The sequence below is a fragment of the Ailuropoda melanoleuca genome, chromosome X, assembly GCF_002007445.2.
Source record: "Ailuropoda melanoleuca isolate Jingjing chromosome X, ASM200744v2, whole genome shotgun sequence".
NCBI classification, from domain to species: Eukaryota; Metazoa; Chordata; class Mammalia; order Carnivora; family Ursidae; genus Ailuropoda; species Ailuropoda melanoleuca.
In genome coordinates, this window is record NC_048238.1 from 4,642,395 (window position 1) to 4,660,794 (window position 18,400).

Below are 18,400 nucleotides of genomic sequence, written 5' to 3' on the forward strand. Positions count from 1 at the left end.
AGCTATCCTGCAGCCCACCATCGGTAATTCGAAACTATCATCCTGTATGAATTGGTATCATTATACCTTGAGAACCTTACTGAAAAATAATATTTGTGGACCTCTGACTTGCAGCACACTGCTCTGAAAGCAAGAATAATACACCAGCATTTGTTCTCATGGGAGATTTCTGTTCAGCATTTTTAGGAGAGAAATATGTTAGACCTTTCTGGGATCAATCTTATGAAAACTTAAACAGATAATGGGCTTTGGGCTTTACAAATGAGATTCTGGCATAAGACCTAGACTGTGCGGCATCCAGAGCGCATCTTTTGGGGAAGAAAGAACTCAAAGGAAATCAGAAATCTGACAGCATCTGCACACATTGGGCCAAATATTCCTTCGTTTGTAGATGCATGATGGCCTCAGCTGGATTCCCGTGTATTAATCCCAGCCCAGCTGTATAGGGCACTTTTGATGAAAAAGATGGAAGTCATCACTCTAGGCAATGAATGAGAAAAATTGATGGGGACAAAGTAACTATCTTATCACAGTCATATGGAGTACTGGGATTGTGAGGAAATCCCCCCCTGGACGGGGGCATGTTGGGATGGGGAAAGTTATAATATGTATTTCAATAGAAAGAGTCTGGGTAGTTAAGTGCAACAGATTCATCTGGACGTGGAAGGAGCCTGCCAGGGAAACGGTAAACAGGAGCTGTAGTGAGCTCGAACAAAGAAAATGGGTCTCCAAGAGGCTCTGAGGGCCCAGCCCCCAACACACAGCCTGTGTTCAGTAGATGCTTCCTAACACGTGTTGGGTACGTGGATGAGGAGGTCTTGGATGTGACATTGCCTCTGAAAAGGCACTTTTTAAAAAAGTGGCAGGCTACGTTTGGAGCAGTTTTAAGTTTACAGAAAAATTGAGTCATAAGTACAGTTTGCATATTATCCCTTTCTTCTGCACACAGTTTCCCTTAGAATATCTTGAATTAGAGCAGTACATTTGTTGCAGCCAATGAGCCAATGCTGATGCCTTGTTTTTGACTAGAAGTCGTAGTTCACAATAGGGTTCACTGTTGGAATCCTGCATTCTGTGGATTTGGACTGAGGGATAATAACATGTGTCCACCATTATGGTATCAGAGACAATACTTTCATTGCCCTAAAAATGTCCTGTGCTGCCTATTCACCACCACTACCACCCCTGCAAGGCTGTGGCAACCAGTGATCTGTTTACTGTCTCCATAACTTGCTCTTTTCTGAAACATCATGTAGTTGGAATATCATACATACGTACCTTTTCAGATTGGCTTCTTCCGCTGGACAATAGGCATTTCAAGTTCCTCCATGTTTCTTTGTGGCTAGATGGCTCATTTCTTTTTAGTGCACAAAATATTCCATTGTCTGGTGGACGATAGTGTATCTCATCTCCTACTAAAGGATGTCTTGGTTGTTTCCAAGGTTTTTTTTTTTTTTTTAAAGATTTTATTTATTTATTTGACAGAGACAGAGACAGCCAGCGAAAGAGGGAACACAAGCAGGGGGAGTGGGAGAGGAAGAAGCAGGCTCCTAGCAGAGGAGCCTCCTAGCAGAGGAGCCTGATGCGGGGCTCGATCCCAGAACGCCGGGATCACGCCCTGAGCCGAAGGCAGACGCTTAACCGCTGTGCCACCCAGGCGCCCCTGTTTCCAAGGTTTTGACAGTCATAAATAAAACTGCTATAAATATTTGCGTGCCTGTTTTGTTTCCGTACAAGTTATCATGGATGACAGATTTAAAAAAAATTCATGCCATGTTTCTTCTAAATATATGAAAGGTGAATTATATTTGAAATGGAGGTGCATGGTCGCACACCCTTTTGCAAAATACTAATTAGGACACAAGGAAGTAACATCTTCAATCCTCTGCTAACTACTTGGTCTGCATTAGTTTACTTAGAAATTGTTGTATGAGTCAAAAGGGGCATTTTCTTTCAAAGCATAAGTGAGGGTTATATTGTCTTATTTCTTCTCCCTACTTCAACTCATTAAGCTAATTACCATATTCAAAATGATATGGCTTAAATTGGTGTTAGAGCCACATATCCCCAAGCACACAGGTGATTTGCTTTGCTCTACCAAATAGTACCACAATTAATGTCTGACTGATAATGATTTATCCTGGGAGATGAATCTAAAATGGCCCTCATGCATCTTATTCCTTGGTTCTGCGTATGACATTTATGTATATGGTGTGGCTTCTTGGAATGTTTATTATATGGGTTAAAAAAATTGAGAAAGATTGAACATACCATAGCCTGTGGCATTTGCAATCAAATAGCAAAAATATATTTTGTAACAGATGACTTGGGTTTTGCTTTTGCTTCGGAAATCATCTGTGCCACCTCCATGGACAGTTGGCTCTGCAGCCCCTGTTCTCCCTTTCTAGACCACATAGGTGAAGGTGCAGCCCCAAAGTGGAGGGCCTGTCCCCACTGTGGCATGACCTGTGTGCCAGGTAGGATGTGCTCATATGCACTTATTACTCCTGCTGCTGGGGATACCTGGCATCCTTACAAAATCTCAATTGCTGTGGTTATCCTCCAGTAATGAGATGGGTGCCCCCACTAAATTTGGTTCCCGTGTCTAGATTAATGATGCCACACCTAAGGCAAGAGGCTATGAAAACGTTTATTACTTACATAATGAGGCTTTCTTTGGGAGGAGCAAGGTTGCTTCCAGGCTGGTCTGAAAATAGCTTGAGAGTGATGGGAAAGGAGAGTGATTGACCTTTCATGGTGGGAGGAGGCAGGGGTTGGGTGGAGCATTCACAGGGCCTGGTATAGACTGAATCTCCCATAGCACTGCAGGGGACAACACTCAGGCTTTCTCATTGGCTTGTTGGGCACAAGTCAAATAAGGACTGGCAAGGCTTAAGACCTCTTCGCAGTCAAACATCAAAAATGGAGTCAGACCCTAATACCTCAATCAGAGTATAAGTGCATGCGTTAACTTACAAAGTTAAACTGGTAGCATGTGATTTCTGTGGAGATCACAAATTGTATTCCTCTAGATTGACCATTATTTACTTCTGATCTGACGGCTGACAACAGCTTCCTAATCAGACCATCCATATTTCAGCCCCTTCTGTCTTCAACCAGCTTCAATTTTTTTTTTATTATGGAAAATTTAGCCATAAATAGAAGTAGACAGAAAAGTGCAGTAAACTTGCATGCACCCCTGATGTACATTTAACAGCCGTGAACTCATGCCTAATCTTGTTTAATCTATCCCCATCCTCTCTTCCCTTCTTCCTGTACTAATTTGAAGAAGACAGGCAGCTATCCTACCATTTTGTCCAGGAGTATTTCAATAGATGTCTCTGTTTTCCACCCTTATATCTTGTTTTCTCCTCCGTGATTCTCATTGAGTCCATCCACTTAACTATGTAAGGTTTGTGAGTCTGGCCTTTGGAATAAGGTTTAACCCTTACTTCCCGGCTCTCCAACTTCCTAACTTACTGTGAGCTTGAGCAGGTCACTGTCCTTACAGAGCGCTGTTGCTCCCTTCTGAGAAACGGAGCCTGCACTATTTACTCATAGGGTTTCAAGTGGTCTAAATAAGAGAGTGTGTAATAAAGCCGTTTGCAGGCAGAGACTGCTCAGTAGATGGTACCCGTTACACTGATTGCTTTTGTTGAAACTGTGATTGTGTTGAAGTATTGCTATGTGGGCAGAGTAGTACACAATCTCAGGTGTGGGGAATAAGATAGGGACAAGAGAAAGGAAAATATAAGGAATACTGGCACTCTGAACAGATAGTCCTACTGTATCTGCTAGTATCTATTATAAGTATTAAAAGAGGGCATTCATCATAAAATATTTATAGACAGAATTTGTTCATATATGAACGTTCAGGGTGCCCGGGTGGACACAGTTGGTTAAGTGTCTGATTCTCGGTTTCAGCTCAGGTCATGATCTTAGGGTCCTGGGATCGAGGCCTGCATTGGGTTTTGTGCTCAGCATGGAGTCTGCCTTGGATCTCTCTCTCCCTCTGCCCCTTCCCCCACCCCCACTCTCTCTCCCTATCTTTTTAAAAAATAAATAAATCTTTTTTCTTTTTTAAAGAATAACACTGATGGTTTGGTGTTTTCCACTGAGTAAGGGAAACTGGTAGACTTCTTTATATCTTAAGGACCATAGCACCTTCCTCTAAGTGTTTCATGATCTATGAGTCTTATTCTTCTAGAATGCTTTCTTACGTCTCTGTACAGAATCACTCCGTGATGCCTAGAATTTCAAGTGATGCTTCTAGATGACACTTAGTTCAGTGACCAAATCTTCCAAGAACCTGCCACAGGTGGGCTTTCTGATTACATTGCAGCCCCTGGTGGGACCAGTGCGGGACGGCTACAGTGCACAGGAGCATTCCCCTCCCATCTTCAGGGAAGTTGATAAGAGCAAATGATCTCCCTTTCTGTGGCAAAGATGGAAGTGCATTAAAATTGAACATTTCTCCCCTTCAGGGCAGATCTTGAATGTTCTTGCTGAGTTGAACCTGGCTAATAACACCCTCGTGTACTTCACCTCGGACCAAGGAGCCCATGTGGAAGAGGTGGACACCAAGGGAGAAGTCCACGGAGGCAGTAATGGAATCTATAAAGGTGAGGAATCTATGAAGGTGGGAAATGCCAGTGGCGGTAAGCTCTGGCCTCCCAGCTTACCCGTTGGGCACCTTTGCCTTGATCTTTGAGCGTTGACATTGTCCCTGTGCGACTTTCCACTATACAGGACTTCACCGTGTTCCAGGCGTTGAACAGGGAAGTGACCAGGTCACCGTTTCTGTTATGGTCCCCACGGAGATTAAAAGCACACTTTCTAGGTCAAGGCATTAGAATGAGGGCATGTTCAGCCAGGGTAAATGCAGCCTCCCTACTGGATGGCTGGTTAAAACAATAAACCCGTGTATTAGTTTCCTGTTGCCTCTTTAACAAAATAACACGGACTTTTGGCTTAGAACCACACAGTTTATTAAGTTATTTTTCTGCAGGTTTCAAGTCTACGATGGATGTCACTGGTGTAAAATCAGGGTGACCGCAAGGCTGTGTCCTTCTGCAGGCTCTGGGGAAGCATTTGCTTTCTTGTCTTTTGCAGCTTTCTGGAAGCCATCTGTGTTTGTTGGCTGATGACCTCTTCTTGCATCTTTAAATCCAACAGTGCAAAAATCTTCAGACCTCCCCTTCCTCTCTCTTTCTCTCCGACCTCTCTTTCCATAATGCCATCTCCCTGACTCACTTACTCTGGAGGACTGCTGTGATTCTATTTGTCCCACCCAGATCATGCAGCTAGCTGATTTTCCCATTTCAGGGCTCTTCGTCACATTCCCAAAGTCCCTTTGGCTGTGCACGGTGGCGTAGGCACCGGTTCTGGGGGATGAGGATGTGCCTATCTTTGGGAGATGGTTACTTTGCCTACCCTGATGTACAGTAGCTTTCGGGCTCATGCTTCGTTCCGCCTTATTAGCTCAGCCACCTCCATGACCAGTCAGACTAGTCACTGGGGAGATGAGATAATGCAAAGTAGATCTGACCCGGCTACTGACCCTAGGTTGCTTGCAGCATGCACGTATTGTGAGTATAAGACATACATATCTCATCATGATAAAAGCGGACCCATTTCACAGACTTTGATGAGAGGCCCAAAGGGGCATATCCGTGCTAGGGGGTAGGACACCCACCTGAATCTGCGGTGGGTTCTTGCATCATGGGGCAGGATGAGTGGAGGTGACCATGGTGAGCCATCGTGTCCCAGCTAGTGAGGGCCACCGCCGTAACACAGCAAGATGCATAACACACAGAAAAGAAGGTGACTAACATTTCCCTAGCATAAGGTGATAAAGTACTTTACTGCTGTTTTATATCCTCTCATATGGACGTTTCGTAGGTTCCCAGGGATGCAGGGAATCCAAATTTACCTCCAAAGATAGGAAAGGACAATAAATAGGATGGTTCGGTCCATTAACTGGTTTAGAAATATTGATTGGGCTGTGCATCTGGCCCTGGGCCTGAGGCAAGAATAAATATAACGTGTTCTGTGCCCTGAAGGAACTCAGGGTCAGCTGGTGGTTGGGTGGGTGGATGACTGAGCACGTGGTCGCAGGAAGCCTAAGCATGGGATTTTTAGTAAGGGCGTCAGTATTTTCAGGCACAAGAAATAGTGGTGCGTACGGCGAGGAGGCCCCGGAAATGTTTGCAAAGTTGGCGGGGCTGGGAGGAGGTAGCCACAGCGTGTGCTTGCTCTCTTGTTCTGCTTTTGGCTCTTTATGGCCGGCCAACACTCACGCAGTCAAGCACTGGGCGTGAGAACCAGCACACGGCTTGTCCTACAACGTGAAGGAGTCGGGTAGCGCTGCGTCTCAGAGCAGCGAGGCAGAGAGGTGGAGAGAGGGTGGTGTGTTATCTGTCCCAAACGTGGCATGCCCTGTACTTCTGTTTACACCACCGTATGTGTGTCTGCAGTCCTCTTAACTCCTGAGCACCTCAGGGCAGGGACCTTGCTTACGTGTTTGGTTCCCTGGAACCTCGGACAGGAGGATTCCTGTTGAGCGCTGGGCTGGATGACCTCCACAGGATGTGCGCGCCCCTTCCTTGTCGTGCCATTGTTACCTGACCAGGATGTGGCATGAAATGCTGTTGGAGGCGGGTCCGGTGAATGTCTCGTGGTGTTTCATCTACGCAGGACTAACCGTCTCCGGCAGCCCCTCTTTCCGCCAGCCCTCCCTCTGTTCATCATCTCATTTTAGTATAGGGAGAAGTGAAAACTTGGGTCGGAAAGACAGTGTCAAGGGTCCCGGAGAATGGTTGCAAACCAAGGTTATCACAGAGCCCTCACAGCATGTCAGGAGCCTCTCCCTGATTTTCTTTTTTAAAGAAACATATTGGACGTGTGAGCAGTGTTTTGCTATTTTGCTTGAGTGCTAGAAATACCACGAGTGTATGACGCTGTATTAATATCTCAGCTGCGATTTTGTGGCAAGCATTATCCCTTTGTCAGATTGAGTTGGAATCAGGCTCACGGTGCAACATTGTTAAGATGCTCTGCTCTAAAAGGAACATGTGGTTTCCTTCTAGTGGTAGGAGATGACCAAAGGCTCTTCTCAATGTCACATCTCGTTTTGTAAAGCTGCAAACTCTGAGACCCTCGGACACAGAGGAATTGCGCTCTTTAAACTCCCTGATCAAAAGAGCGTCTTTTTCTGAACAGTTAATGATTGTTCGTCTCAATCAAAACCTCTCGAAAAGATCTTCAGTCTATGAGCGAGGGTTTCTACCATACTGACCAGTCAAATCTACTTCCGTAATGAAATCTGAGGGTGAATTGGATACAGTGCATACAGTTAAATCATCCTTCTCCAGAATTCAACACAGTCTTCCTTTTAATCATGGGGACAGAAGATCCTTGCGGTAGTCTTCATTTAAACAAAATAATGTAATATTATCGGGGTGAGGGAATAGTGACACCATTAATACTTTCTCTCGTGTTTTTTTTAAAGGAACTGTGTTTGCAGCATGAATGTCCTATTTAGATTTTGAGAAGGGTAAACCGTGTTGGTCAAAAGGCTGTAGCATCAAAGGAAATTGAGAGATAGAAATAGGGTCCAGTGTGGACTGTGAATGTGACCCTAGTGAAATTGTAGCCGTCTTGGCAATGTCTTCATCCTGACAGCTCCTGGTACGTTTACTTCTGAGAGCCTTCTAAATCAATTTTCCTTCCGCTGTCCGCATGTTCTGAGTGATTGTGTCAGCCTAATAACCCTAGCCCACCAAATAACGATCCATGTTCCCACACAAGAATTGAGGAAGTGTTGGCTCCATTAGTGTTTTTAGTTAATCTGGGTTCCCACACTGAGCTGTTAGGATTTTCGCCAAGAGCAAGATAAATGAACAACAAAATGCCAGAACGTTTGCATTGGCCTGTGACCACATACAGTGGTTAAATGTAAAAATTCCAGCAGGGCTGTTAAAATATTGAAAATGTGCACCCTGCTAATTTGAGAGCGGGGATTAGGAGTCAGTGCTTTTAAAGGAACAGAGGATTTACGATCTCCGTGCAATCCTGAACAGTCTCTGCGACGCACGGGTTTTGGTTCTCTGTTTGTATACTTACAGTTACCTGGACAGGTATTGGGTCTAGGTGGAGGAGTCCTCAGAAGACCGTCTTCATTCTGCACCCTCAGCTGGCCCAGAGAAGTTTAATCGGAGCTCAAGGCAATAGTCCTGTAAATAGTGGTTCTCTGGTGGAGGGAGCAGCTGGCCCCGCTCTATGTCACCTGATGTCTAAGTCAACGTTTGGAGCCCTTAGAGCACTTCTTGTAGAGATAGGTGGAAGCAAATACTTGGAAGCTTCTTCTCAACCATGAGTGCTGGCTCTTCCTCCTCCGTTGACCTACCTCTCAAAGGTGGAGACCTCTGAGGCTCTGTCCTGAGTCCCCTTGCTTCTTTACCTACACACTCACACTCTATGATCACGTCCAAATGCATGACCTCAAGTGGCATGGGAGTGCCGGTCACCTCCACACCCTGCCTTGACCCTTGCTGGGAACCCCAGACTCCTCCCTCCGGCTGCTCACGTGAGAATGCTTGCTAGACACATCCTAATCAACAGATCCACACTAGAGGTCTTCTCCAAGACTGCATGTCTCATGGGCTAACCCATGTCGTTGATTTGCACCAGTCTTCACTTGGTGATTCAACCCCCAACACTGGGCCTTTGAGCCCCCAAAGCCTCTTTCTTTGATCTGCCCTCTACCCCATATTCCAACAACGTGTCCTATGAACTTTCTCTACTGAACATACCTGACATGGATCCCCTTGTCTCCCCTCCAACCATTACAGCCTCCTCCAGGCCAGCATCACCTCCAGTTCATCTCCCCTGTGGGTTTGCCGATGGTCTTCCTGATTCTTCTTTGTCGTCAATCCATTCTCTGCCCCGGCACCTGGATGAGCTTCAGTACACATGCGGTCACTGTACTGTGTTGAGTTTCCTAGGGCGGCCACAAAGTGGATGGCTTACAAACCACAGCAAGTTATTCTCTCTCTCACTTCCAGACACCAGAAGTCCTAAATCAAGGGGTCAGAAGGACCATGCTCCTTCTGAAGGCTTTATTGGGGGATCCTTCCTTGCCTTCTGGTGGTCACTGGCAATCCTAGGCTTTCTTAGCCTGTAGACGCATCAGTCCAGTCTCTGCCTCCTTTGTCTTCTCGAGGCTGTTCTTCCTTTCTTAAAACACTCTACTATATTCCCATCCACTGAGAAAGAAACGTGAAGTTTGCATGTTGGCAGCACACGGCCTACCGTGACCTATAGCTGCTTTATCTTCCTCGTGCCTTTCTGGTTTTTCCTGGGGTCTCCCAAGATTTTAGTCTTGTTTCCACCTTACAGCCTTTCCATTGCCAGTTCCTTCTGGTGGGAAGCTCATCATCTGGCCTTCGCGTTCCCGTGTTGCCTCTGTAAGATCTCCCTGGACCCCTCAATCAGAACTTCTTACCCATGCCAACCAGATACTCAACATACCACCTTGTTATAATTTCTTGTGCATCTGATATGTTGTCTGTTTATAATTTCTGTGCTTATGATCTGTCTCCCTTCTTCTAATGTAAATCCCGTGGGAGCAGGGATCTGGGGTGCCTTATTCGCCCCTCTGTCTCTTTCCTACAATAACTACATTGTAGGTGTTCAGTAGACACTTGCTGAATGAATAGTGAACATGTCCCAGATTTCTCTTCCTTCTGCTCCTGGTACCATACCTGAGTATGTTCCCTTTTTCACCTAAAATACCCTCCTGTTGCTGGGACCAGAATAACTTCCCTAAGATTTTCTTAGAGTCGAGTTTAGAGTTTTCTGCTCTTTCTCAGAGCAGAAAAGTCCCTGTAGTGCCAGAAAGAGAATGGTAAGACCAGCTCTGGCTTCATTTCCATTCCTGTCTCCGATCAAGGTCAACCTGAAGGAGGCTCTCCCCCCACCTCCGTTTTACTCTGCCTGAAGGCAAGTAATAAATGTCAATGGAATGGATACATTAACTCTATGGACAGCACCTGCAGAAGCACGGGGGTGGTGGAAATCCTATTTTCCTGAGCTGTTCACGAATGTAGACTTTCCCTGCATGCAGAAAAAGGCTTTACAAATTCCCTGACACCTGTGTCTGAGGCCCTGCACTCCTGGCATCTCTCCTTTACCTTAAGTGCAGATTCCAAAAGCAACCAGTTTGGCCCCTGTCCGTACCACTTGTGAGTTGCTCCTTACACTCCCTGAACTTGGTACGTCATGCCCTCATGCAGTAACACCGCTTTCAGAGAGCAGTTGATGCTTTTGTCGTAGGAAAACAAAACCAAACCAAACAGCAAGAGGGTCTGGGAGTTTATTAGAAGGCGGTTATGTAACATTTAGGCTCTGTCTTCAGATTTTGATGGATATTTTCATCAGCTTCCCCAGAGCAGGCAAAGCAGCCCCGTCTTGCTGGTGTGGGTATTCAGTGTGCCGGGAGGCGTCTGCAGCCTTTTCACCTTTGAAAGAAGATCGCATGTGGTCTTCATTTATGCCGTTCTGTTACATTCGGGCAACAGGCACTCATATATTGACTCTGTACAGTACGCCCGGCATGGGGCTAGCTTCTAGGGCATGAAGGCCAAGGATACAGGGTCCCCGAGCTCTTGTAGCCCATATTTCTAATGCTGAGATGGAGATCTACAGAGATAATTTCAGAATAACGAGCTGCTATGCTAAGGGAACTCTCGGGAACGGACGGTTAGAGGTAGTCAGCCCAACCTGGACTTCTGAGAGCCTCTCAGGGGAAGCTGACCTTTTGCAGGCTGCTGTTTTTAAGTGTTGACGAGGAGAGGAAAAGTGAGGAATTCATTCTAGGCAGGAGTGAGATGCTTACGGTGAGCACAAAAGTAGCTCGGTGTTGATAGAGATGGAAGACTAACCCAGGAGGGTCAGGCAATGTGGCTGAGGAACCCCACATCCACGTAAATATGTCCAATAGGAATGTGTTAAAAAATAACCATGGCCATTTGGGTAGTAGTAAAAATCGCATGTGAACAGTATCGCCCAAATCCAGCATAAGGAAAGGGTAGAGGCACGAAAATAAGGATAAATTGAGGAATGACTGTGTATCTGGTCCCTCATCTTTAGCGCTGGAATAATATGGTTGTTATTAGAGGAACGTCCTGAAGAACTTGTGTGAGGATTTACAAGTCAGTGCGTGCAACGTGTTGGCAAGCACACCCAGGATGTGCAAGATATTACCGTCATCCACGAGAGCCCAAGACCTGTGACGGCATATGTGTCGTTTTACTTACTTCTGTATCCACAGGACCTACAACAGTGCCTCACGGGTTCAGAAGTAACTTCAGACTGATTACGTAACTGGAAAAGAAATAGTTGAGCTTGGGTTCGAAGGATGCATAGTTTGAGTAGGCGAAGACAGGACTGGAAGACCTTGGTCAATCCACTGCTGTTTGGTTGTTGATTGGAGAAAAGGGAGGACATCCGTGATGTGTCTTGTGGTTTTAGCTTGAGTGGTTGTGTAGATGGAGATTGTCTCGATGAATTAAGACTCATGGGCAGAGAGCTATACTTGGTTGGCACGTGGGGAGGTGTATAAGATCGTTTGGTGTAAGAAGAGAGTCAAAGACCAAGCCCTGAGGAACTCTGACCTAAAAGGTGAGGTGGACAATGATGATATCATAAAGGCAACATAGAGTGATTTGGGAAATAAGAAGAAAACTTGGAGAAGAGAAGATTCAGAAAGGAGCATGAACGGTGAATGGTGCTAAAAAGGCCAGTAAGGTGAGGACACAGGTCCGTAGCGTTTATTACCCGTGTGATACTCACAAGTATATTTTTAGTGGAAAGGCGGGGGGCAGAGGATGGATGGATGGAAGGGTGCTTACGGTAAGGGGGAAAAGGTCTCACGTTCTTTTGAGAAATTTGTGCAGGGAGGCAGACTTTTGTAAGCAGGACTTGGTCACGGGAAGGATCGAGGCTTATGGAGAACAGATACATTTTTCATTGCGGGGCGGTGTCTTACTGGAGAGATGTGAACTCATGCCCAATACAGGGGTTGGTATTTGGTCAAGAATATGATGGACGGTGGTGTATTACATTATCTGAGCCAACAGTCAGGACCACACAGATAGGACAAGATGAGCAAACACCCTGAATGCTGCAGTGCCATTTGGAATGATTGGGACTGTCCACATATCCAGAGAACATACCTGCAGAATGCTCAGTTGTCTTAGTGCCGTGATGGAAGGATTTCATTGTGCTGCTTTCACTTGGCACAACATATGGCTGTGATACCACAAAGTGAAATACTGCAGTTTGGGACCACGGTTGCAGAATCCGTATCAGGGGGCACGGTTCATGGTTGGATGATGGGTGTTGGATTTGCTCACTTTTGAGCCAGAGCAGATGCAAGTGATGTGGTCCGGTGTGGTCTGTGCAGAGAGAGGCTGGGGTTGCATGGTGGCCAAGTGCAAGACAGTGCGAAGGACGATGCTGTGGGCGTCAGTTGATTCAGCACTGAATTAATTTGTTTTCAAGCGCTCGTGGTCCTGCTGGGATGATACGATGTGCACAGAATTGATCTTCATGATTGTCAGGCATCCCTGAAACAAGAAACTGGAAACATAGGAAGGAAATGGTCGGTAGGAAAACGTAATCTGCCGTGGTGGTCATAGGAGGCTTAAATCTACAGGACGGGCATTATGTGGTCCAGGCTTCCGAGGATGTGTAGAATCATTTGGGGGTTGGCAGAACAGACATCCAGACACAGAACTTTCTAGAAGGTGAGATGGGACAAGCGGTTTCCTGGGGCACTAACGTGAGACTTAGCTGAACCACGGTGTGATGTTGCTGAGGGGGATCAGAGCCTGGGCACGGTTCGCCTTACATTCTCTACGTGTTTTAGTTTTTGTCTCGCGGGAGATGTTAAGAAGGTGTTCGGTTGAGTGAAGAAATATGTCGTTAGTAGAAGCCTCGCGGACTTTTCTCCTTGATACTGTAGGACTTAATATCGCGGAATAAGGTTTTGGTCGCTGCACTCACACGAATGCACCATCTAAATTCAGTAACTCAGGGCAGGGCTTAGCTAACTGTGGCGTTAGGGCTCCACACATGGGGCCTGATGCCTGATTTTATAAATAAAGTTTTATCGAAACACAGCCACACTCATTCGTTGGTGAGATGTCCCCAAACAAGACAGCAGAGGTGAGTGTTGGGAAAGCAATTATGGAGCACTTGAGAGAAGTTGTTGACCGACCCCTATACGGATGAGTTAGCAGTTTGATGCCAGGTTCCTTAAGGAGTTACTCTTAACTTTTTAAACTATGTCAATTCATTTTAAGGGTGTTTTCCAATGCTGTACCCCTCCTTGGAGCACTGACATCAGGAGGTCGTTGCTCTTTATTTTGCCCTCGGAATAGGTTGATAGAACCCAGATGATTCTATCATAGTTCCCATCTATAATTTGTGGGGTTCAGTGCCTGGAATGAATAAATCAAGAAAAGAGTAAAATATAGCATCTTGGGTGAGAAAGCATTGAATGCAAACCGCAATCTTCATACACATCATTGTAGTTTGTATCAATCCAGGGAAACCGTGTTACGCGGACATGGAGAAGAATGGCCAAGAGGGTTATTTCGTAAAACTCTGCTCCCAGATCAAGCGTAAGAGTGACTGGCATATGCTCTTGCCACTGAAAGCGATTCGACCTGTCGGGTGGCAGCTTTAGAAAGGACAAAAATTGAAGCCTGGCTCGGAAGCAGCCGTTCCTGACAAGAGTCTGGTGGTACATGCTAGAATTTTCTCTGCACTCACCTGGAGAGGTTGACAAGCTCAGCCATCATACCTCTGTGACTTTGCATCATGGCAGAGTGCCATCTAGATGAGAGACGTGTGACTTTGACAATTACTTGACCAAATTTTAAATTTAGACCTTGCTGCTTTTCTCTGCTCATACATTTTCAGAAAAAAAAAATCCATTTTTCTTACCCTGTTTCTCTCTTTTTTTTTTTCCCCCTCCCGTAAACCGTCTCCAGCTTTCCTTGCTTCCATCGCCTTCTGGGACTAAATCAGGCCTCTGTTGAGTGAGGGCAGGTGTTTCTAGGGATCCCCCGTGTGCTGTTGACTCACAGTCGAGGGGTCACATGGGGTCGTGTGAGCTGTCCTTGGAGACTCGGTGTTTCTGTGGGGTGAGATCCTTGTTCATACATTGGAGCTGTAGCTGATGCTATCACTTGCTGGCCGTGTCTTCTTGGCCCAAGATTTGCCAGCTGTGACATGGGGTACCTACCTTGCAAAGTGCGGTGGGGAGGGAATGAGTTAATATCCGCAAGGACCTTGAATTGTTCCTGGACTATGGGGCACTCCGTCATAAGTCCTGGTCGTTGAAAGTCATTGCGTGATAAAAACCTGCTGCGTGAGTGGAGCTCAGCGTTGGAGCTCCTGTGAACTTCATTCGGGAACAACTATCGCAGTTACTGGGAGAGCCGCAGTGTGTGCTGTCCTTTTTCGGCCCGATGGGCACAGTTTGCACATAGCCCTTTCCATGGAACACGGCAGGAGGAATGAGCCTCAAAGCTGTACCATCTGACAAGTAAGGATATTTGCTCATGAACACATGCCTGGAAATGTGTGATCATACTTTATCAAACATGTTGCTCCCTGGCGAGAGTGTGCACGGATGTGTTTATCCTCTGTTAAAAATTTAAAAAAGGTTTTTTTTTTTTTTTACCATTCCTGTTGTAAAAAACACTCCTTTTACAGCTTTAGAAAATTGGGTGAGACTCTGTTTATTGATATATTTCTCTAGTTTCTGCATATAAATTCGGAACTATAAGATGAGAGACTTAGGCTATACATAGTGGGTTCATATTTTCCCAACAGAGTGTAATAGTTCATCCCGAGTGTAATGGTTTGTCTTCCGAAAAGTAGCTGGGGATGACACTGTACCTGGTCCTGCCGCCCCGTACATACAGGTGGTCAGTGGATGGCTGGGTTTGGGGGCTGCAGGTACACTGGCTCGCAAGGAAGTCCTGTGTCTTCCTGGAGGGTGCTCTCAGCATCCCACCTGAGCACGGGGTAAGCCCCTTCCCTGCACCCACGTAGAACTGTTTGCTGCCAGGGGGCTATTTGTGGCTTAGAGCTCCCTAGGGGATCTTGACTCTCTGGCAGGGTGTGACCTCTCGAAGGTCTCTCGGGGACTTTTGTTTTCAAAGTGGTTATACATCTCATAGGTTTTTCGTCCATCACCCAGAGGTCTGGGACCGCAGCAAAGTTCCTAGAGCAGAACAGATCCCTGATATTTGAATCACGATGTATACGTACCTTGTGTGTGTGCATCTATATAAGAAGATAGGCATGTATAGAAATGGTAAGAGAGATGGAAAGAGTGTTTGGTTTTCTTATGGTAAGATTGGGTCTTATTTATAAAATAAAAGCAAATATTTCCATTGCTGGTTTGTCAGCCTTTTTAAAGTCTGACTAATAAAAATTGTACATATTTAAGATACACTATTTGATGTTGGGGTATATGTAGACATTGTGAAATGATCACCACAATCAAGTTATTTAACTTAGCCGATACTGCACATAGTTACCATTTGTGTCTCCCTTTTGTTGTTATTGTGGTGAGAACGCATGAGATCTGCGGTCTTCCGTGAGTTTGACTAGTTTCCATTCCTCACGTACGTAAGATCACGCAGTATTCATCGTTCTGTGTCTGGTGTATTTTCCTGAGCATAATGCTCTCCAGGTTCACATATGCCATTTCCAATGGCAGGACTTCCTTCTTTCCTGTGCCTGGAATTCCACTGTGTGTGTGTCTATAGCCTCTCACATTTTCTTTATGCATTCATCTGTTGATGGACATTTATTTCCATATCTTGGCTGTTGTGACAAAAGATAAGTGTCGGTGAGGATGTGGAGGAAAGGGGACCCTCCTGCACTCTTGGTGGGAATGCAAAGTGGTGCAGCCACTCTGGAAACAGGATGATGCTTCCTCAAGAGATTAAATAGAGAATGTCCATATGATCCTGCAGTCCCGGGTCTGGGTACCTATCCAAAGGAAATATATCTTAAAGAGACATCTGTGCTCGTTCATGGCAGTGCTATTCTAAGACATGGAAACTCTACCCAAGACATGGAAGTTTGGCCTGTCTCAGTCTCACTCACATGTGGATTTGCAGCCAGCTGTCCCTTTATTGTTCACCTGGGGAGCCCCAGGAAACCGTCCTTGGACATTGCCTTTTTCCTTAAAGAAGATACATCTTGTTGACTTTTGGGAAGATAAAAGTGTGTGCTCAGTGTCCCAGTTTTTCTTAAGCCTGTGGTTCAGAGTTGTCTTTCTGAGTTTCTAAATCCAGCCCACCTGTGGTCCTGTTCCAACAGTATACAGGCAAGCCAGCACCAACTCTGTCTTGCACCAGACACGAAATGGTATCGAGGAATTGTGCAAAGTCACAGACTTCGGTGTCGGACAAAGCTGGGTTTGTATCTGTGCTCTGGGTCACTAGCTCAGGGACCTTCAGTACGTAACTTTGCTCAGCCCCCTCAGGGATAGGTGTAGATCGCCCCCATCTATAAATTGGACAGTGGGGGTAGCACCATTGTGGGGTAGGTGTAATGGTTTAACGGGATGAAATGCATATTATAGGCCATCGGATTTTGCTTCTATAGATGGGGAGTCCCAGTACTGCCCCCATAAGGTAGATGTAAGGATTTAGTGAATGAAATGCATATCATAGTCCATATCACTAGTCTGTGATCAGTTAAATTTAGCCACTAGAAACAGTACATATAGGACACTTAGGTGGCTTAGTCGGTTAAATGAATGACTTTGGCTCAGGTCATGATCTCAGGGTCATGCAGTCGAGCCCCATGTCAGGCTCCTCACTCAGCCCAGAGTCTGCTTGCCCCTCTCCCTCTGCTCCTCCCCACCACTTGCTCTCTCTGTCTCTCTCGAATAAATAAATAAAACCTTTAAAAAACATTTTTTAGAAAAAGTACATATAAAACCCTGTGAAGTAATTCGTATCGTTTTCCCTGATGGGATCTAGAGAATGCCAACTACTTAGTCAACTGGGGGAAGACACATATGTCATCTCTGTGTATTTAGTATAGTTTTTACTTTGGAATCAGTACAGATAGAATTACAAATATTAAAGATAGTTATTGCGTTCCCTGCACCCAGCTTCCTCCAGTGTTAACTTTCTGCAAACTACTGTTATTTGTCAAGAAATTAACTTTGAGGGGGCGCCTGGGTGGCTCAATCGTTAAGCGTCTGCCTTCGGTTCAAGGCGTGATCCCGGCGTTATGGGATCGAGCCCCACATCAGGCTCCTCCGCTGGGAGCCTGCTTCTTCCTCTCCCACTCCCCCTGCTTGTGTTCCCTCTCTCGCTGGCTGTCTATCTCTGTCACATAAATAAATAAAATCTTTAAAAAAAAAAAAGCAAGATCTTTATGTTGTGTAGCAGACTTCCTTTGTTGTTCATAAATTTTACGTGAAGTTCTAGGAACTCCATGTACTAGAAGGATAGTCATCGCAAATTCATCTCGTGGAAGAATAAATGCATGAAAATTCTCTGAGCTTGATCNCGTCTGCCTTCGGTTCAAGGCGTGATCCCGGCGTTATGGGATCGAGCCCCACATCAGGCTCCTCCGCTGGGAGCCTGCTTCTTCCTNTGTCTGCCTTCGGTTCAAGGCGTGATCCCGGCGTTATGGGATCGAGCCCCATATCAGGCTCCTCCGCTGGGAGCCTGCTTCTCCCTCTCCCACTCCCCCTGCTTGTGTTCCCTCTCTCGCTGGCTGTCTATCTCTGTCACATAAATAAATAAAATCTTTAAAAAAAAAAAAGCAAGATCTTTATGTTGTGTAGCAGACTTCCTTTGTTGTTCATAAATTTTATGTGAAGTTCTAGGAACTTCATGTACTAGAAGGATAGTCATCGCAAATTCATCTCGTGGAAGAATAAATGCATGAAAATTCTCTGAGCTTGATCCCATAGACGGATAAACGAATGAAGATCCTGTGAGGTTCATCTAGAAGGATAACAGGTGCACATTCTGACTTCGAACTCTTATTCTGCTGTAAGACTTAAGTCGATGAGTTTGATCTAGTAGGAATAGATTTTAAAAAAAAATTCCATGAGCTTAATCTAGTCGAATAATAGGTGAAAATTTTATGAGGTTCATCTGGTAAAAGGAAAAGATGTGCATATCCTGTGAGCTCAATCTTACAGAAGGATAAACAGATGGAAGATCTCTGAGTTCGAGCCAGTAGGACAAACAGGTGAAAATATTATGAGGTTCATCTGATGGAAGGAGAAGCAAGTGAAAATTGTATGAGGCTTATCTAGTAGAAGGATTCACATGTGCATCAC

At 45.5% G+C, this 18,400-nt stretch overlaps 1 protein-coding gene across 1 annotated transcript in view; it reads left to right on the forward strand.

The window, feature by feature from the left end:
- Positions 1 to 2,461: 2,461 nt before the first annotated feature.
- LOC117797481 (steryl-sulfatase-like) overlaps positions 2,462 to 18,400 on the forward strand; it is an 82,753-nt gene continuing 66,814 nt past the window's right edge. The window contains exons 1-2 of the mRNA XM_034649885.1: positions 2,462 to 2,477; positions 4,485 to 4,622. Of these exons, the coding sequence (XP_034505776.1) occupies positions 2,462 to 2,477; positions 4,485 to 4,622 (154 nt within the window). The remainder of the gene's footprint in view (positions 2,478 to 4,484; positions 4,623 to 18,400) is intronic.